The 22,187-nt window shown below is 39.7% G+C and overlaps 1 protein-coding gene across 1 annotated transcript in view; it reads right to left on the bottom strand.

Annotated features, from left to right (window-relative positions):
- Nucleotides 1-22,187, bottom strand: part of MORC1 (MORC family CW-type zinc finger 1) — a 172,717-nt gene that overhangs the window by 76,321 nt on the left and 74,209 nt on the right. Inside the window, exons 15-17 of the mRNA XM_003261783.3 lie at nucleotides 7,965-8,093; nucleotides 5,363-5,468; nucleotides 93-231 (exon numbers count right to left, since the gene is read on the bottom strand). Coding sequence (XP_003261831.2) covers nucleotides 93-231; nucleotides 5,363-5,468; nucleotides 7,965-8,093 — 374 coding nt within the window. The remainder of the gene's footprint in view (nucleotides 1-92; nucleotides 232-5,362; nucleotides 5,469-7,964; nucleotides 8,094-22,187) is intronic.

Genomic DNA, 22,187 nt, shown 5'->3' with positions numbered 1-22,187 from the left:
TTATTGTGTAAACCACTTTAGTCAATTTGCACATATGAAACCAACAGTTAAAGGGTCACAGTAGAATTAGGGAGGAATTAATCACAACTCACCTGTGGCTGCTGTTCTGCCAGTCTATCTTGATACTTTAGGACCGACTCTCTAAGTTGCTTCTCTTTCTCATTTTTTGATGGTGATATTGTGCTTATGGTGCCCAGTGGGATGGAAGGTAGACATTCTATCTGATGACAACTTCAGAATCAACAAGTACAAGATTAACATCAGGAGAAATATAAAACTACTTACTGTCTGTAAAAGATGATTTACTTCTACAAGGGGTTACTCTTTATGTCATATATCCAAAATTCAAATAGAAAGGAAAAGCATTGCATTCGTGGCTTTCGATAATAAATAACCTTAAATCTCCAATCTGCATGGAAAACAGCCTAATAAAAAATGTGGACAGTAGCATATATTTGCGAGGATGGGAAAGCATTAATTATATTGCTAATGCTTCACTTATTCTACATTATCATAAAATGAGGCCTTTTGCAAAAATTATTTTAGATCACTGAGCTTATCTCATCACTGCCATTCCCCCCCCCAAAAAAATGGTAGCGAAATATAAATGTCTCTTTAAAATATAGCAAATAATTATGCCTCTGAAACATATGGATTATCTGTTTGATGACCCAGGATCACTGTGAAGACCCGTGACTACGTGATGTGATGTAGGATTCAGCAATAACCTCGGGAGGTAATGAGATGTGTTAGAACCCCTTCCCCAAATCGCCCACTGGTCCTGACTGCAGCATCCTGCCCAAGTGCTCTGCTGCCATAAGAGTACCTGCTTTCCAGCCTTACGGATATGCTGTTCTAATAACTTGTGGGTTAGTAAATACATAATAACGTAGAATGATTTGTAAATGAACAATAAACAGGCTATGGATGAGTACATCCCTTGTTATAATTACAAAAAAATACTAATAACCCTCAAAGCATATGGTTTGGAAGGTTTGAGGCCATTTTTCCTTTTCTTACTTTTGTTTTTGTGGTTATGTACTGGGGAACTGAGTCAGCCAAACTGCTGAAAAAGTAAGATATTATTTTGTTCACTTTGGTACCAGGGCTTGATACAGACAAGAAGTTCAGCTCCTACTGGGCATAGCTTTGATTCAGGGAATGGAGGGGAACATGCAGTAGTGTCGTAAGATGCTTAGGTCAGTTCTTCAAGCCCGCTCTAGGTCACGGAGTTTTCTATTATTGATTGGGGGTAGGGAGGGGAGGAGTTCCACTGAGCTACCAAAAAGAGGAGGGACAAAGTCCACAGAAAATACATGGGTGTTAGGCCAGGCAAGGGAGGAGGAGGCTGAGGATCGAGAGAGACTTTCTCCCATCTGAAACAGTGAGGGAAAAGGGAGGCAGATGAGACCCACCATTTCTCTGTTTTTCAGGGCTACAGCATATATTTTTCTTGCCCCATACCAACAGAGAAGAGTTAGGAACTACAATCAAATTCAGGTACTACTGTGAAAAAACACTTAATTCCACCCACATATGGTGTTTGTTATTATCGTTATTTTCAAAGAAAGGTGCTAGATAAACAAATCCTAGGGACAACTTCTATATATACGGAAACCCACAGTGTTGATCTGAGGATATCTGTGGGGTGGCACTATATAGGCTTCTATTTCATTTCAGAAAAGAACCTGTGACAACACTGTTTTTATTCAGAAGGAAGAAACCTCAAGCATTTTATTAGAATGCAATTCATTCAATTGTCTTCATTTAATGATGTTTGGAAATGAATTACACTTTAATATGCAATATAATCCATGGATATTTTTTAACATCCTTTTCAAAATTCAGACATTTTTGGTTCAGCCAAGTAATAGGCATCATTTTTTCTCTGCTGGTAATCCCTATTTTCAATGCAGATAAGTGCATAGTATGAATGTAATGGAAGCATACTGATAGCTATTTCTCAGATACTGTGTCAAAAATGTATAGCCTCCCTCTGTGCTTGAAGTGGAAAACAAAACCAGGCTCCTACTGTTTGAAAAAAGAATGGCTCCACCTTACCCTGTCCGGGTTACTGAATACTACCATTTGTAAGATGTATTTTGTCCACTAAAAAGTATCTGAGTGAAACTAGGCTTCCTGAAATGGAAAAAGATGCCTTCCAACAGACAACGTGGTAAGGCAGGAAGAGTACAGGTTATGCGTCAGAAACTTGGCTTCCAGTTTCAGCTGTAGTGAAGAATTCTGGGCAAGTCACTAATCCTTTCTTAGCCTCTCTATTTTCTTCTCTGAGAAATGGGGAAAGTTCATAGGCCTTTTATAAAAATGGAATGAGATAGCATATATAATTGCAAAGTAAGAGAAAGTTATTACTATGTTTCCAGCCCAAGTTCTAGTTACACATTGTTCATTCAAATGCTGTCTGTTGGCAATGGCCTTGCTGACAATTGGCAATTAACTACTGACAAGAAACCGTATTTTCTGTAAATACAGACAATAACATTTTTCACCCCATTACTCTGTCCCCCTACTCGTAGACTATTCCCTAATAAATAATTATACTTGTCATCACTTTAATACACTTATTTTAAGTGATTCTATCCAAATCCAATGGTGCATATGTCAAGGGTTTTGCCTAGCAATAATGTATTTTGAAGCATATTCTCAAGGTATAGATGGCCCATCCTACCATTTTGAATCAAAGAACTGAGCGAGGTCATCAGATTAATTTCTTCCCCCTCCTTGGGAATCATCATATCTACATCACCTTTAATGAGCTCCCATGAAGGAAGTGACAAATCTCAATTAACTGCCCTTTTAATCAATTTTTCTTTACATCTCCCTTAAATCTCTTGCTGCCACTTTAAGCATATTTTTGTCACCATCTTTTCAGTGAAAATAAAACACAGATGGTTAATATCATGTCAGTATATTTAAAGAATCAAGGACTTAAGAAAATTATAAATATAAGAAAACTTTTTTGCATTTTAGACTTTTAAGGTCCATCAGTTTTCTGTCAACATGGCTAAATTTATCTAGCCACTCATCACAAGTGGCACTGTTCTTATGCGTAAAAGAGACAGAATTAAATTAATAAGATCTTGTATTTGATAGCACAACAAGGTGACTACAATCAACAATAGCTCATTATACATTTTATGATAACTAAAAGCATTATTTGAAATGTTCTAACACAAAGAAATGATAAATGCTTGAGGTGATGAATACCTCCATTTACCCCGATGTGATTATTACATACTATATACCTTATAAAAATATCTTATATCCTCACAAATATATATACCTATCATGTACTCATACAAATTAAAAATTAAATTTTTAAAGAGAGACAGAATTAATACAGCTTTGAAACTAATTTTACAATGCTCTGAGATGGTACTGTTACTTTTCAGAAGGGGGTGAGTCTGTGCCAATGCAGGGACAACAGTAAGCTGAAGGTAAGGGAAACTGCAGGGGACAGCTTCCCAGTTCTGTAGGTCTGAGAGTGCCCTAGACTGGTCTAAGAAATCCTAAGGGCCCGGCGCGGTGGCTCACGCTTGTAATCCCAGCACTTTGGGAGGCCGAGGCGGGCGGATCACGAGGTCAGGAGATCGAGACCACAGTGAAACCCCGTCTCTACTAAAAATACAAAAAATTAGCCGGGCGTGGTGGCGGGCGCCTGTAGTCCCAGCTACTCGGAGAGGCTGAGGCAGGAGAATGGCGTCAACCCGGGAGGCGGAGCTTGCAGTGAGCCGAGATCGCGCCACTGCACTCCAGTCTGGGTGACAGAGCAAGACTCGGTCCCAAAAAAAAAAAAAAAAAAGAAATCCTAGGGATTGGGTTACATCTGTGGGAAGCAGCCTAAATTCCGGGATCAAGGGCCTCTAGTGAGCAGGGACTTTCAGCAGATTGTCCTAACAATGGGGCTTAGCTGGATCCAGAGAAGATGCATAAAGATCCTATAGTACATATACCACATTCCAGTGTATGGGAAGCTGAGTTAAAGGGAGGTTATATAATTTCTGAGATTTCACAGCTAATAGAACCAGGAGTCAAACCCAGGCAGTCTGTCTCCAGAGTCTGAACTCTAAATACAATCCTAGACTATATGAAAGTTCTTAGTTCATGGTAAGTTCATATGATTAACTATTCTTAATATTGAAACCGAGCCAACACTTTGTTCCTATTGGGGAGATATTTAAGTCCCAAGTGGGGATGAACGCAGGTTAGGAAACAGAAGATCTTGGCCAATGGCTTCATACATAGGTTTCTTAGCCTGGATTTGGGTTTTAATTCTCATTTTTCCAAAATAAAGAAGAAAAGATCAGTGTTTTATAATCATGGTCCCTGGAGCTCTAGGCTTTCTGCAGAGTAGGGAACAGAAATAAAAAGTGGATACCTTTGGTTCCCAGCCTCCAATTCAATTAGGACAGTTTTGCATTTATCTACTTTATTTTTGGGTTCTGTGGCAAGTTTTTATTTGGGAAAAACAAGGTTGCATTGCAAAACAAGAAACGGATACAAAAAAACCTGGGCTATGAGAAATCTAAGAGCCTTTGCCACCTCTGACATTTTTCTTCAGTCTCTAAATATAAATAACCTGGGGACTCTAGGTGAAAGGGGTTTTAGCAGCAGTTCCCAAATGTTTTCTTTTTCTTTTATCTTTTTGCTCTTCTGATTTCAGAGCTAGATAAAAAATAACCAAACAGGAGTTATTACCCTAATGTCTATATTAAAAATATTGATTCACATATCCAGCTAAAAGGACTTAGAACAGACTGCATGGAAAAGCAATGCTTGACTTAGGGATGCCTTTGTTAAAGGGGAATACTACCCATTTTCCCTATGGGGGAAAATATTAGTCTAAAAGGGCTTGTAATAACATTGACATCCTTCAATATTTAATCAGTCTTTTTCCTGTTTTAGTCTGAACTTTTTCCTCCAAGAGTGTAAAGCAATGAAATCAATATATGATTTAAGCAGAAAAAGCATATGGTCTAACAGTTTAATGCCCCTGGAGACACTCTCTGAGTAACATTCCTGTACAATAAGGACATATGTTGTATGAAAATGAACTGGAAGGAAGAACTCTTAAGTACCAGGTTGTGGTCTCCCATGGGTGGAAGTGCAGAGCTGCACACCCCAACGTCTTCAGATAGTTATACCCAGATCTCTATTATTTCATGGAAAAGCACACCAATGAAATAATCTTTGCACAGGTAGCAGGGCATTAGAAAGAGTTTGAAGAGATACCAGATACTAAGCTAAAATCTATACTATAGATTGACATTTTCAAGGTTCATACATATGAACTTTAGAAATTAAAAATGAATAAAGAATTTTGGAAAATAATCAAAAATACCTGTTTTCCAAGCGGTTGGGATTATTAGCACAAATCCAAACGTCAAAAAATTCTTTTTCCTGATAATTAGTAGAGGAAGGCAAGACTCTCCATTTAAGACAAAGATCTGAGAATCAAAACAAAATGGCACAGAAAAGAGATCAGAAATGAATCTATCACAGTAAGATGTCAGTTTGCACATACCAAAAGTATGAGGTATCTCTCAATCCAAAGACAAGTGAATCCTTCATCGTATACCATTATTCTTGATGGCACATCTATTCTAGGGTTCTATGAGCTACTTCAGGACCCCACCAACAAGTTATTATTATCTCAGTTCCCTCCAGTTAGTTTCTACTACTTTCAGCCAAAAGAACCTTAAATAATACATCCACTTCACCTCTTCTGAAACCAAATTAAGAATTTCAGTGACTTGACTCTCCCATTTTCTCTGACCTACTACCTGTCTGCTGACACCACCACTTTTTGTCTCCAACTACATGATTAACATAAGAAGGAAAACCATGGTCTCAACTAGTATAAAATTAAATTGAAAGAAAGAAAGAAGGGAAGGAAGGAAGGAAGGAAGGAAGGAAGGAAGGAAGGAAGGAAGGAAGGAAGGAAGGAAGGAAAGTAAGTTAGTTTTTTGAACCATATACACATTTTCTTCTGTACTTTCTTCTGTTCTTATTCCCCTCTCCAGTCTATGGTTTCTGATTTCTTCACCCACTTTCCCAAACAGTCCTTCCTTGCCTTTAGGACGAAGGCACACTTCCCTCTCCAGGCTACACTTAGATTTAATCCTGAATTCCCTCTAGACACACTGCTAACGGCTCGTAGGTTAACACTTGTCTCTTTCATCTAAGGCAGAGACAGTCAGTATACACAAAGGTTAAGAACTTGAACAGCTCCACCTCTTACCACCTCTATGATCTTGGACAAATTATTTAACTTCTTATATTTCAGTACCATTATCTATTAAAAGATTAATATTATATTAGTACTTATCTAAAAGTTACTGAGAATGAAATGACATCCTCCTCATCATCATCATAAAAACCAACACTGCTAGACACTATCCTTAGCACTTAGTAAACTTTATTAATTCACATTATTCTTAAAACTCTATAATGTAGCTACAAGTATTAATCTCATTTCATTAAAGAAGAAACTGAGACTTAAAGAAGTTAAACAATTTGCCCAATTTCGTATAGCTCTTGGGTACTGGAGATTGGATCTTAACAGTACCTGGTACAAATCAAAATCACAGTAATTGTTCTCCATTATTATTAGCATGTGACAGGCTGTCACATACTGTCATCAATTTCCTCAATTATACCTTCTAAGTATCTGTCATGTATGATTCTTTTAACTCTCACTGCCACACCTTCATTCAGACATTTATAATTCGTCACCTGAATCCTAGATTACAACAATAGTCTCCTGTTCTAGCCCTTCACCAAGTCATCCTTCATTGAGCTGCCAGAACAACTTTAACTACAAGTTACCTCTGACCAGTCAGGTCTTCCTTGGAATACTCCCAGGCAAAAGGCTGGGGAGGTGCTCCCCGAGGGCTGTGTAAATACTTCTACAGAGTTTTACACACTATAGGCTGCTTTTTTGTTTGCTCGTCTGTTTTTCTCTACTGAGCTGTTAGTTACAGATATTAGAGACTGTCTTTAATTCCCTACCCCTTTGTGTAGTGGCTGGAAAACATATCAATAAGTGCTGAATGTAATTATCCTCCTATGGAAAAAATTCCAATACCTCCTGCTTGCTTATCAAAGTAAAACCTTATCCTGACATTCAAGAATCTCTAACATCTTTACCCAACCTAATACTTTTGTCGTATTATTTATTCATTGTTCAGTGATTCAGTTGTCAGTTACTAAATTCCTACTATGTATTAAACAGCGTTACATATTAAAAATAGAAAGATGGCTCTTTCTATTACTCTTTCACAAACATTTTAGCTGAAGTGTACACCTGATATTAACTCACATTTCCCTACTCTTCATCTCTGCCTATCAAAATTCTATTTTAATTTATTTATTTATTATTTTTTTGAGACAGGGTGGAGTGCAGAGGCACAATCACAGCTCACCACAGCCTCAACCTCCCAGGCTCAAGCGATCCTCCCACTTCAGCCTCTCAAGTAGCTGGGACCACAGGTGTGCACCACCGTGCCTGGCTAATTTTTGTATTTTTTGTAGAGGCAGGGTTTTGCCATGTTGCATAGGCTGGTCTTGAACTCCTGAGCTCAAGCAATCTACCCACCTCAGCCTCCCAAAGTGCTAGGATTATACGCATGAGCCACCATGCCTGGCCTGAAACTATTTTAAAGACTATCACAAATGCTACTCCATCATAGAATCATGCCTCTACTCCCCCATCCTTTTCTTCGAACCCTCAAATAATTATTTGTCTCTATTATATCATTTACCTTATTTTTCCCTGTATTACCATTATTTTCACACTTACAACTTTCTTCTAGACTGTAAACTCCTGGAAAGCAAGATGTCTTACTCACCTTTGTCTCCCTCATCCCTCATTTCTTAACACAATGACTTGCATATTTAAGAACTCTTAATATTTGGTAATTAGAATGGACTTCAACACTCACCACATTGTATGATGAATGGGATACCCATGGCTTGTCTTCTTTGACATTGAATAGAATTTAAAGGTTTCTCCATGTCAATGTCATTCTGGTATCCAAATTCATTGCAAAACAATGTTAGATTTCTATTATCTTTAAAAAAGAAAAAGCAGGCAAAGAATAACAAAAAAAATCATTAAAATCGAAACAATTGGCAAAGGGAAGTTTGTATATACAATATAATCTCAACTGTGTAAACATTCATACATATACAGAAATAAGAGATTAAAATGTCAATATTGGTTGTCTCTGAATAGTGATATGATGGAGTGAAAACTATTTTCTGCTTTAGTCTTTTTGCATTTTCCAAATTATATGCAGTAAATCTGCAACATCTTTATAATAAAAATAAAGACCATAGCATGTATTTTAAAAGTTATGTGTTTATGCAATAAACATATTGACATTTAAAACACTGTTCTTAAGCATTCCCAGGAAAGACTGTACTGATTAAACTTTAAAGGGCACTCTTAAAATTATTGATATAAATATTTACCTTTCTTATCTCACAGACAGAGGTGGGGTTTTTTATCTTTATTTTATCTCTGGTTTCTTTTCTCTCCAGTCTTTATTGTTTATGCACTATCCTATCCCCAAATTGTGTATTTCCTCCTTGCTTGGAAACACTACTCATCATGGAGGACTGTTTAGAGAGTCGTTTTGTTCTTATTCTTTGATCCAGCAATTATACTGTTAGGAATTATCCCTACACACATACATAAGTTGCCATGTATATTACAGCATTGCTTGACTAGTAAAAAGTTGGAGATAATGTAAAAGCATACGAATAAAGAACTGACAAATTCTGTTCCCCAAAGATGGAACAGTGGGCAACCTTTAAAAAGGAGGAAGTAGAGCTAAATGTAGTGTTGCATCAAGATCTCCAAGTTATAGTTTTAATTTTTTTAAATATATATATATATATCAAAGAGTATCCCTAGTGTAATCATTTTATGTAATGTATGAAAAGCCTGTCCATATAAAATTGCGATGCACATTTTCCTGAATGGATGCAAAAGAAAGTTTTAATAGTGGATATCTTTAGAGCAGAAAGAGAGGTGGAGAGGAAGGCAAGGGAAAATACTTTTACTTTTCACTTTTTATTTTTCTTAGCACTTTGAATATCTTTACATGTGCATATAGTTAAAATTTAAAGAAAAAAATCCATGTTTGACTGTGTTGTCCAATATGATACCCACTAACCATGGTACCAGCCTTACAACAACCTTAACATATGGCTATGTAATCCATGAAAAATGCAAATAAATGATCTAACACCTTATTATTCCTGTTAAAATTTTGGCTCAGGGTGCTATGGGGCTTAGAGATCAGCAGAGAAAGAACTCAGCTTTCAAAAGGGTCTTCACAGTTGGGCTGGGCTAAGCAGACCTCACAAATTCCTGGTCTGCCCTCTTGTCTCTTCACAAAATCCCCAGCTGCTCTTGCTCCAAATTTTCCTTTGGATTTGGCTTTTGGGGCTTTTAATTCAGACTTCCAGTTTCTTCTCTTGGCCCAGTATTTGGTTTTTGTGGAGAATCAAGCAATTCCATCTTAAATACTAATCTGCTATGTTGACTTGTGATTAACTCCCGTTCTGGAAATGCCTCTAAAATTTCCACTTTATCTACTGTTACTGTACATCCTTCCCTTAGGTCAAAACAACACTTGACCATAAAACCTGGAATTAGGTAGATTCACATCGCATTCTTACAATTCACTGAGGGGTTGACTTCAATTGTCCTACACATTCTTTCCCTATGGTTTTCAAGTCCTGGGTCTGGGGGTTAATGGCGCAGGGATCCACCATTCTTATCTCACCACAGCCTAAGACATAGCTTTTGTTCCTAAGACCCTATTAAACGTTTCTTTCTAAGAAACTGGATTTATCAGCCTCTTTCTTTGGCCTCTCAGCTTCCTTAACCTTTGAGGGTAGCGTCACATGGACTTGTTAACAGTGGAACTGTCTTGGTTCGTCTCATACTCTTCTTCTCTGTACACCAGATCCTGATGTACTACTCCCTGGTATCTAGAAGGGTTGATGAGGTTTTGCTTCTCTGATTTCTTTCTGTGTGTGTGTGTTTTTTTAATTATACTTTAAGTTCTAGGGTACATGTGCACAACGTGCAGGTTTGTTACATAGGCATACATGTGCCATGTTGGTGTGCTGCACCCATTAACTCGTCATTTACATTAGGTATTTCTCCTAATCCTATCTCTCTCCCAGCCTCCCACCCCCTGACAGGCCCTGGTGTGTGATGTTCCCCACCCTGTGTCCAAGTGTTCTCATTGTTCACTCCCCACCTATGAGTGAGAACATGCGGTGTTTGGTTTTCTGTCCTTGTGATAGTTTGCTCAGAATGATGGTTTCTAGCTTCATCCATGTCCCTGCAAAGGACATGAACTCACCCTTTTTTTTTTTTTTTAATTATTATTATACTTTAGGTTTTAGGGTACATGTGCACAATGTGCAGGTTTGTTACATATGTATCCATGTGTCATGTTGATTTCCTGCACCCATTAACTCGTCATCTAGCATTAGGTATATCTCCTAATGCTGTCCCTCCCCTCTCCCACCACCCCGCAACAGTCCCCGGAGTGTGATGTTCCCCTTCCTGTGTCCATGAGTTCTCATTGTTCAATTCCCACCTATGAGTGAGAACAGGCGGTCTTTGGTTTTTTGTCCTTGCGATAGTTTACTGAGAATGAAGGTTTCCAGTTTCATCCATGTCCCTACAAAGGACATGAACTCGTCATTTTTTATGGCTGCATAGTATTCCATGGTGTATATGTGCCACATTTTCTTAATCCAGTCTATCGTTGTTGGACATTTGGGTTGGTTCCAAGACTTTGCTATTGTGAAAAGTGCCGCAATAAACATACGTGTGCATGTGTCTTTATAGCAGCATGATTTATAGTCCTTTGGGTATATACCCAGTAATGGAATGGCTGGGTCAAATGGTATTTCTAGTTCTAGATCCCTGAGGAATCGCCACACTGACTTCCACAATGGTTGAACTAGTTGACAGTCCCACCAACAGTGTAAAAGTGTTCCTATTTCTCCACATCCTCTCCAGCACCTGTTGTTTCCTGATTTTTTAATGATGGCCATTCTAACTGGTGTGAGATGGTATCTCATTGTGGTTTTGATTTGCATTTCTCTGATGGCCACTGATGATGAGCATTTCTTCATGTGTTTTTTGGCTGCATAAATGTCTTCTTTTGAGAAGTGTCTGTTCATGTCCTTTGCCCACTTTTTGATGGGGTTGTTTTTTTCTTGTAAATTTGTTTGAGATCGTTGTAGATTCTGGATATTAGCCCTTTGTCAGATGAGTAGGTTGCAAAAATTTTCTCCCATTCTGTAGGTTGCCTGTTCACTCTGATGGTAGTTTCTTTTGCTGTGCAGAAGCTCTTTAGTTTAATTAGATCCCATTTGTCAATTTTGGCTTTTGTTGCCATTGCTTTTGTTGTTTTAGACATGAAGTCCTTGCCCATGCCTATGTCCTGAATGGTATTGCCTAGGTTTTCTTGTAGGATTTTAATGGTTTTAGGTCTAACATTAAAGTCTTTAATCCATCTTGAATTAATTTTTGTATAAGGTGTAAGGAAGGGAACCAGTTTCAGCTTTCTACATATGGCTAGCCAGTTTTCCCAGCACCATTTATTAAATAGGGAATCCTTTCCCCATTTCTTGCTTTTGTCAGGTTTGTCAAAGATCAGATAGTTGTAGATATGTGGCATCATTTCTGAGGGCTCTGTTCTGTTCCATTGATCTTTGTCTCTGTTGTGGTACCAGTACCATGCTGTTTTGGTTACTGTAGCATTGTGGTATAGTTTGAAGTCAGGTAGCGTGATGCCTCCAGCTTTCTTCTTTTGGCTTAGGATTGACTTGGCGATGCGGGCTCTTTTTTGGTTCCATATGAACTTTAAAGTAGTTTTTTCCAATTCTATGAAGAAAGTCATTGGTAGCTTGATGGAGTTGGCATTGAATCTATAAATTACCTTGGGCAGTATGGCCATTTTCACGATATTGATTCTTCCAACCCATGAGCATGGAATGTTCTTCCATTTGTTTGTATCCTCTTTTATTTCATTGAGCAGTGGTTTGTAGTTCTCCTTGAAGAGGTCCTTCACATCCCTTGTAAGTTGGATTCCTAGGTATTTCATTCTCTTTGAAGCAATTGTGAATGGGAGTTCACTCATGATTTGGCTCTGTTTGTCTGTGATTGGTGTACAAGAATGCTTGTGATTTTTGTACATTGATTATGTATCCTGAGACTTTGCTGAAGTTGCTAATCAGCTTAAAGAGATTTTGGGCTGAGACAATGGGGTTATCCAGATATACAATCATGTCATCTGCAAACAGGGACAATTTGACTTCCTCTTTTCCTAATTGAATACCCTTTATTTCCTTCTCCTGGCTGATTGCTCTGGCCAGAACTTCCAACACTATGTTGAATAGGAGTGGTGAGAGAGGGCATCCCTGTCTTTTGCCAGTTTTCAGAGGGAATGCTTCCAGTTTTTGCCCATTCAGCATGATATTGGCTGTGGGTTTGTCATAGATAGCTCTTATTATTTTGAGATATGTCCCATCAATACCTAATTTATTGAGAGTTTTTAGCATGAAGCGTTGTTGAATTTTGTCAAAGGCCTTTTCTGCATCTATTGAGATAATCATGTAGTTTTTGTCTTTGGTTCTGTTTATATGCTGGATTACATTTATTGATTTGCATATGTTGAACCAGCCTTGCATCCCAGGGATGAAGCCCACTTGATTATGGTGGATAAGCTTTTTGATGTGCTGCTGGATTCGGTTTGCCAGTATTTTATTGAGGATTTTTGCATCAATGTTCATCAAGGATATTGGTCTGAAATTCTCTTTTTTGGTTATGTCTCTGCCAGGCTTTGGTATCAGGACGATGCTGGCTTCATAAAATGTGTTAGGGAGGATTCCCTCTTTTTCTATCGATTGGAATAGTTTCAGAAGGAATGGTACCAGTTCCTCCTTGTACCTCTGGTAGACTTCAGCTGTGAATCCATCAGGTCCTGGACTCTTTTTGTTGGTAAGCTACTGATTATTGCCACAATTTCAGAACCTGTTATTGGTCTATTCAGAGATTCAACTTCTTCCTGGTTTAGTCTTGGGAGGGTGTATTTGTCAAGGAATTTATCCATTTCTTCTAGATTTTCCCGTTTATTTGCATAGAGGTGTTTGTAGTATTCTCTGATGGTAGATTGTATTTCTGTGCGATCGGTGGTGATATCCCCTTTTTCGTTTTTTATTGCATCTATTTGATTCTTCTCTCTTTTCTTCTTCATTAGTCTTGCTAGTGGTCTATCAATTTTGTTGATCTTTTCAAAAAACCAGCTCCTGGATTCATTAATTTTTTGAAGCGTTTTTTGTGTCTCTATTTCCTTCAGTTCTGCTCTGATTTTAGTTATTTCTAGCCTTCTGCTAGCTTTTGAATGTGTTTGCTCTTGCTTTTCTAGTTCTTTTAATTGTGATGTTAGGGTGTCAATTTTGGATCTTTCCTGCTTTCTCTTGTGGGCATTTAGTGCTATAAATTTCCCTCTACACACTGCTTTGAATGTGTCCCAGAGATTCTGGTATGTTGTGTCTTTGTTCTCGTTGGTTTCAAAGAACATCTTTATTTCTGCCTTCATTTCTTTATGTACCCAATAGTCATTCAGGAGCAGGTTGTTCAGTTTCCATGTAGTTGAGCGGTTTTGAGTGAGTTTCTTAATCCTGAGTTCTAGTTTGATTGCACTGTGGTCTGAGAGACAGTTTGTTATAATTTCTGTTCTTTTACATTTGCTGAGGAGAGCTTTACTTCCAACTACATGGTCAATTTTGGAATAGGTGTGGTGTGGTGCTGAAAAAAATGTATATTCTGTTGATTTGGGGTGGAGAGTTCTGTAGATGTCTATTAGGTCCACTTTGTGCAGAGCTGAGTTCAATTCCTGGATATCCTTGTTAACTTTCTGTCTCTTGAATCTGTCTAATGTTGACAGTGGGGTGTTAAAATCTCCCGTTATTATTGTGTGGGAGTTTAAGTCCCTTTGTAGGTCACTCAGGACTTGCTTTATGAATCTGGGTGCTCCTCTGTTGGGTGCATATATATTTAGGATAGTTAGCTCTTCTTGTTGAATTGATCCCTTTACCATTATGTAATGGCCTTCTTTGTCTCTTTTCATCTTTGTTGGTTTAAAGTCTATTTTATCAGAGACTAGGATTGCAACCCCTGCCTTTTTTTGTTTTCCATTTGCTTGATAGATCTTCCTCCATCCCTTTATTTTGAGTCTATGTGTGTCTCTGCACGTCAGATGGGTTTCCTGAATATAGCACACTGATGGGTCCTGACTCCTTATCCAGTTTGCCAGTCTGTGTCTTTTAATTGGAGCATTTAGCCCATTTACATTTAACGTTAATATTGTTATGTGTGAATCTGATCCTGTCATTATGATGTTAGTTGGTTATTTTGCTCGTTAGTTGATGCAGTTTCTTCCTAGCCTCGATGGTCTTTACAATTTGGCATGTTTTTGCAGGGGCTGGTACCAGTTGTTCCTTTCCATGTTTAGTGCTTCCTTCAGGAGCTCTTTTAGGGCAGGCCTGGTGGTGACAAAATCACTCAGCGTTTGCTTGTCTGTAAAGTATTTTATTTCTCCTTCACTTATCAAGCTTAGTTGGGCTGGATATGAAATTCTGGGTTGAAAATTCTTTTATTTAAGAATGTTGAATATTGGCCCCCACTCTCTTCTGGCTTGTAGAGTTTCTGCCAAGAAATCAGCTGTTAGTCTGATGGGCTTCCCTTTGTGGGTAACCCGACCTTTCTCTCTGGCTGCCCTTATCATTTTTTCCTTCATTTCAACTTTGGTGAACCTGACAATTATGTGTCTTGGAGTTGCTCTTCTCGAGGAATATCTTTGTGGTGTTCTCTGTATTTCCTGAATCTGAATGTTGGCCTGCCTTGCTAGATTGGGGAAGTTCTCCTGGATAATATCTTGCAGAGTGTTTTCCAACTTGGTTCCATTCTCCCCGTCATTTTCAGGTACACCAATCAGACGTAGGTTTGGTCTTTTCACATAGTCCCAAATTTCTTGGAGGCTTTGTTCATTTCTTTTTATTCTTTTTTCTCTAAACTTCCCTTCTCACTTCATTTCATTCATTTCATCTTCCATCAGTGATACCCTTTCTTCCAGTTGATCGCATCTGCTACTGAGGCTTCTGCAATCTTCGCGTAGTTCTCGAAACTTGGCTTTCAGCTCCATCAGCTCCTTTAAGCCCTTCTCTCCATTGGTTATTCTAATTATCCATTCTTCTAATTTTTTTCCAAGTTTTTAACTTCTTTGCTATTGTTTTGAATTTCCTCCCATAGCTCAGAGTAGTTTGATCGTCTGAATCCTTCTGCTCTCAACTCATCAAAGTCATCCTCCATCCAGCTTTGTTCTGTTGCTGGTGAGGAACTGCATTCCTTTGGAGGAGGAGAGATGCTCTGCTTTTTAGAGTTTCCAGTTTTTCTGCTCTGTTTTTTCCCCATCTTTGTGGTTTTATCTACTTTTGGTCTTTGATGATGGTGATGTACAGATGGGTTTTTGGTGTGGATGTCCTTTCTGTTTGTTAGTTTTCCTTCTACCAGACAGGACCCTCAGCTGCAGGTCTGTTGGAGTTTACTAGAGGTCCACTCCAGACCCTGTTTGGCTGGGTGTCAGCAGCGGTGGCTGCAGAAGAGCGGATTTTCGTGAGACCACAAATTCAGCTGTCTGATAGTTCCTCTGGAAGTTTTGTCTCAGAGGAGTACCCGGCCGAGTGAGGTGTCAGTCTGTCCCTACTGGGGGGGTGCCTCCCAGTTAGGCTACTCAGGGGTGAGGGACCCACTTTAGGAGGCAGTCTGTCTGTTCTCAGATCTCCAGCTGCATGCTGGGAGAACCACTACTCTCTTCAAAGCTGTCAGTCAGACAGGGACATTTAAGTCTATGGAGGTTCCTGCTGACTTTTTGTTTGTCTGTGCCCTGCCCCCAGAGGTGGAGCCTACAGAGGCAGGCAGGCCTCCTTGAGCTGTGGTGGGCTCCACCCAGTTCGAGCTTCCTGGCTGCTTTGTTTACCTAAGCAAGCCTGGGCAATGGCGGGCGCCCCTCCCCCAGCCTCGCTGCCGCCTTGCAGCTTGATCTCAGACTGCTGTGCTAGCAATCAGCGAGACTCCGTGGGCATAGGATCCTCCGAGCCAGGTGCGGGACACAATCTCCTAGTGGGCCGTTTTCCAGGCCCATTGGAAAAGCACAGTATTAGGGTGGGACTGACCCGATATTCCAGGTGCCATCTGTTACCCCTTTCTTTGACTAGGAAAGGGAACTCCCTGATCCCTTGCACTTCCTGAGTGAGGCAATGCCTCGCCCTGCTTTGGCTCGCGCACAGTGCCCTTCACTGACTGTCCTGCACCCACTGTTTGGCACCCCCTAGTGAGATTAAACCGGTACCTCAAACAGAAATGCAGAAATCACCCGTCTTCTGTGTCGCTCAGGCTGGGAGCTGTAGACCAGAGCTGTTCCTATTCGGCCATCTTGGCTCTCCTGTCCGAAGTCATCCTTTTTTATTGCAGCATAGTATTCCATGGTGTATATGTGCCACATTTTCTTTATCTAGTCTATCATTGATGGACATTTGGGTTGGTTCCAAGTCTTTGCTATTGTGAATAGTTCCTCAATAACCATACGTGTGCATGTGTCTTTATCGTGGCATGATTTCTAATCCTTTGGGTATATACCCAGTAATGGGATTGCTGGGTCAAATGGTATTTCTAGCCCTAGGTCCTTGAGGAATTGCCACACTGTCTTCCACAATGGTTGAACTAATTTACACTCCCACCAACAGTGTAAAAGCATTACCATTTCTCCACATCCTCTCCAGTGTCTGTTGTTTCATGACTTTTTAATGATCACCATTATAACTCGCATGAGATGGTATCTCACTGTGGTTCTGATTTGCATTTCTCTGATGAGCAGTGATGATGAGCATTTTTTCATGTGTCTATTGGTGCATAAATGTCTTCTTTTGAGAAGTGTCTCTTCATATCCTTTGGTGATGGGTTTTTTTTGTGTGTGTGTCAATTTGTTTAAATTCTTTGTAGATTCTGGATATTAGTCCTTTGCCAGATGGGTAGATTGCAAACATTTTCTCCCATTCTGTAGGTTGCCTGTTCACTCTGATGGTAGTTTCTTTTGCTGCGCAGAAGCTCTTCAGTTTAATTAGATCCCATTTGTCTATTTTGGCTTTTGTTGCCATTGCTTTTTGTGTTTTAGTCATGAAGTCTTTGTCCATGCCTATGTCCTGAATGGTATTGCCTAGGTTTTCTTCTAGGATTTTATGGTTTTAGGTCTTACATTTAAGTCTTTAATCCATCTTGAGTGAATTTTTGTACAGGGTGTAAGGAAGGGATCCAGTTTCGGCTTTCTTCATATGGCTAGCCAGTTTTCCCAGCACTATTTATTAAATAGGGAATCCTTTCCCCATTTCTTGTTTTTGTCAGGTTTGTCAAAGACCAGATGGTTGCAGATGTGTGGTGTTACTTCTGAGGCCTCTGTTCTGTTCCATTGGTCTATATATCTGTTTTGTTACCAGTACCATGATGTTTTGGTTACTGTGGCCTTGTAGAATAGTCAGGTAGCGTGTTGCCTCCAGCTTTGTTCTTTTTGCTTAGGATTGTCTTGGCTATACAGGCTCTTTTTTGGTTAAGACAGAGTCTCACTCCTTCACTCAGGCTGAAGTGCAGTGGCGTGATCTTGGCTCACTGCAACCTCTGCCTCCTGGGTTCAAGCAATTCTCGTGACTCAGCCTCCTGAATAGCTGAGATTACAGGTGTGTGCCATAGTGCCTGGCTAATTTTTATATTTTTAGTAGAGATGGGCTTCACCATGTTGGCCAGGTTGGTCTTCAACTCCTGACCTGAAGTGATCCACCCACCTCAGCCTCCCAAAGTGCTAGGATTACAGGCGTGAGCCACCATGCCCCACCTGCTTCTCTGATTTCTACATTAACTATTTAGTCTTTACTATATCAAAGTAGAGGGTGCTGAAGATTAAAAGAAACATGGATTTGAGTGCTGGCTCTGTTATATATCAGTTGTATAGTTGTGGGCAAGCCACTAAGCTTTCTTATCTATCAAGTGAGTGACTGCAGTAACCTGCCTTGCAAATTTATCACAAAGAATAAATGTGAAGGCACACTAAAAACTATAAAACCTGGAGGATTCTGGGAAGAAGACAGAGTAGGAAGCATCAGAAATCTGTTTCACCACCCAGACAAAAACTGTGCTGGCAGAATCTCATGTAACTATTTGGGAACTCTGGAGTCTACTGAAGGCTTACAACTTTCAGGGGAAGGGATGGATATTAAATTACAGTTAATTTCAGCCATTTCAGCTCTCAGCCAGTAGTAGCTACACATCCTACACTCCATGTTCCTAGAAGATCTTTCACACAGCTTGCTGAAATCAGGGTGGGGAGAAAAAAAGACCCTGTCCTCCAAATAATGGGGACTCCTGCTCTGATCACCAATTGCTGTCTATGATCACAGAAGTATAGATGAAGAGGTGAAGTTCATTTTTGTTATGCCTCTCCCTCATGGTTGCAAGTCCCTCCCCTTCTAACTGGAATGAATTCCAGGGGATTTAAGGGACTGGTGTCTTTTTTTACCTTGTTTCATTTATCTCCTTTTCACCTTATGGAAACCAGACATTGAAGACGAGTGCATCCAAAAGCTGCTACATGTAGAGAGGAAATTAGGAAGTCACTGCACATGTCCAGGCAAAGGCACAGGCTCAGGCTCAGAAAAACCCAAGAAAACCTTAAGTGTATAGCCCAGGCTGATCTGCACAGAGAGAGCCTACAACAATTTAAACAACAACAACAACAACAATAAAAAACAGTAAGTCTTAGAGAAGGAAGAGACTCTGATTTCTGGAAATACAACGCTGTTAGATTCAAATGTCCAGTTTTCGGCAAAAGAAAAATCACAAGTCATACATAGAAACAGGAAAGTATGACACATTCCAAGCAAAAGAATGAATCAACAGAAATTATGCCTGAAAAACACCTGATGGCAGATCTACTAGACAAAGACTTTAAAATGACTGTCTCAAAGACACTCAAAGAACTGAAAGAAAAAAAAAGAAAGAAAGAAAGAAAAAAAGAAAAGAAAGAAGAAAGCCAGGCACAGTAGCTCATGCCTGTAATCCCAGCACTGTGGGAAGCTGAGGCAGATGGATTACCTGGGGTCAGGAGTTTGAGATCAGCCTGACCAACATGATGAAACCCCGTCTCTACTAAAAATACAAAAATTAGCCAGGTGTGGTGGCACACACCTGTAATCCCAACTACTTGGGTGGCTGAGGCATGAGAATCTCTTGAAACTGGAAGGCAGAGGTTGCAGGGAGCAGAGATTGTGCCACCGCACTCCAGACTGGCTGACAGAGTAAAACTCTGTCTCAAAAAAAAAGAAAGAAAGAAATGTGAAAAAGTCAAGAAAATGATGTATGAACAAAATGTAAATATCATAAAGAAATACAGAACTTAAAAAGAAATTATGGAGCTGAAAAAATACCATAACTGAAATTTAAAAATCACTAGAGGGATACAGAGTCAGATTTGAGAAAGCAGAAGAGAAGAGCCACCAGGCATGGTGGCTCACACCTGTAATCCCAGCACTTTAGGAGGCCAAGCTGGGTGGATCACGAGGTCAAGAGATCAAGACCATCCTGGCCAACATGGTGAAACCCCGTCTCTACTAAAAATACAAAAAAATAGCCAGGCATGGTGGTGGGTGCCTGTAGTCCCAGCTACTCAGGAGGCTGAAGCAGGAAAATGGCGTGAATCCGGGAGGCAGAGCTTGCAATGAGCCGAGATCGTGCCACTGCACTCCAGCCTGGGAGACAAAGACTCTGTCTCAAAAAAAAAAAAAAAAAAAAAAAAGAGAAAGCAGAAGAGAAAATCTGAACACAGAAGTGAACTTTAATACAGAATAATGAAAACTAAGTCTAATGAACAACAACAAAAAAATATTGAATAAAAGTGGCCAGGCACAGTGGCTCACACCTGTAATCCTAGCACTTTGGGAGGCCAAGGTGGGCGGATCACCTGAGGTCAGGAGTTCAAGACCAGCCTGGCCAACATGGTAAACCCCATCTGTACTAAAAATACAAAAAAATTAGGCCAGGCGCCATGGCTCAAGCCTGTAATCCCAGCACTTTTGGAGGCCAAGGCGGGCGGATCATGAGGTCAAGAGATCAAGACCATCCTGGCCAACATGGTGAAACCACGTCTCTCCTAAAAATACAAAAGTTAGCTGGGTGTGGTGGCGCATACCTGTAGTCCCAGTGACTCAGGAGGCTGAGGCAGGAGAATTGCTTGAACCAGAAGGCGGAGGTTGCAATGAGCTGAGATCGTGCCATTGCACTCCAGCCTGGTGACAGAGTAAGACTCCATCTCAAAAAAAAAAAAAAAAAATTAGCCAGGGGTGGTGCACACCTGTAATGCCAGCTACTTAGGTGGCTGAGGCATGAGAATCGCTTGAACCCAGGAGGTGGAGGCTGCAGTAGGCCAAGATTGTGCCACTACACTCCAGCCTGGGCAACAGAGTGAGACTCCATCTCAAAAAAAAAATTGAATAAAAGTGAACAGAGCCCAAGAACTAGACATCATCAAGTAAGCCATTATACACCTTATGGAAACCCTAGAAGAAAATGAGAGAAAGAAAGGGAGAGACTATTCAAATAAATAAGGGCTGAAATTTTTCCATATTTGGTGAAAAGTGTGAATATACACATCTTAGGTGCTTAAAAAATTTCAAGTAGGATGAACTCAAAAAGACCCAAGAAACATAATCAAACTGTAGAAAGACAAAGACAAAGATTTTTGAAAGTAGAAAGAAAAAAGCAACTTGTCAGGCCGGGCGCGGTGGCTCACGCTTGTAATCCCAGCACTTTGGGAGGCCGAGGCGGGCGGATCACGAGGTCAGGAGATCGAGACCACAGTGAAACCCCGTCTCTACTAAAAATACAAAAAATTAGCCGGGCGCGGTGGCGGGCGCCTGTAGTCCCAGCTACTCGGAGAGGCTGAGGCAGGAGAATGGCGTGAACCTGGGAGGCGGAGCTTGCAGTGAGCTGAGACTGCGCCACTGCACTCCAGCCTGGGCGACAGAGCGAGACTCCATCTCAAAAAGAAAAAAAAAAAAAGCAACTTGTCACATACAAGGGATCTTCAATAAGATTACCAGAAGATTTCTCATCAGAAGGGAAGCCAGAGGCAGTGAACTGACATTATTATTAAAGTGCTAAAAGAAAACAAACTATCAACTAAGAATCCCATATTTGGCAAAACTATCCTTTAAAAGTGAGAGAGAAGTTAAGACATCCTCAGATAAACAAAAGGCAAAAGAGTTCATTACCACTAAGACCAGCCCTGCAACAAATGCTAGGGGAATTTTGCAAGTTGACATGAAAGGACATCAGACAGTAACTAGTAACTGTATAAAGAAATAAAGATATCATTAAAGGCAAATAAATGGGCAATTATAAAACAAGTATTATTGTAACAATAGTATGTAACTACACTCTTGGTTTCTTAAATAATTTAAGAGACTAATGCATTAAAATTATTAGTTTATGTTTTTGTACATACATGGTATAAAAATGTAATTTTATGACATTAGTAACTGAAAGGAGTGGGAAAAGAGTTTCTTGACCTTTTTCCTGTTTAGAAAAAAAAGTGTAGTTCATTGCCAGCATTCATTTAACATGTTTTTTGAGGCTGAAGCAAATATGACTGATTTTCAATGTGAAAATAAAATATAAAAACTGATCTTTAGAGTTGTTTCTAAACAGAACTAACATCAGAATCACCTGAATAATCAGAATTGCCTATTTTGAAAAAATCAGATACATCAAATGAATCTTTGGCCAACAACTGTTTGAGAATGATGTTAGCATCATGCACAGGAATGCTTTGTTTTCCTAGGTTTACATTTTCAGTGATCAAAAATTACTGTACTTTGTAAATAGAAATGCCACTACTAAAAACAGAATGCTATAAACAAGGCTGATATACTAGAGCAATGTGAAAATAATAATTCAAAGTGAGATATTTCATGGCAAAGTTATCTTGGGGTAAATGTAGCCACAAGCGCCACTGGTGAGTATC

This window comes from Nomascus leucogenys, chromosome 21, assembly GCF_006542625.1.
Source record: "Nomascus leucogenys isolate Asia chromosome 21, Asia_NLE_v1, whole genome shotgun sequence".
NCBI classification, from domain to species: domain Eukaryota; kingdom Metazoa; phylum Chordata; class Mammalia; order Primates; family Hylobatidae; genus Nomascus; species Nomascus leucogenys.
Note: the sequence above shows the minus strand (reverse complement) of the source record. Positions and strands in the feature narration are given on the sequence as shown.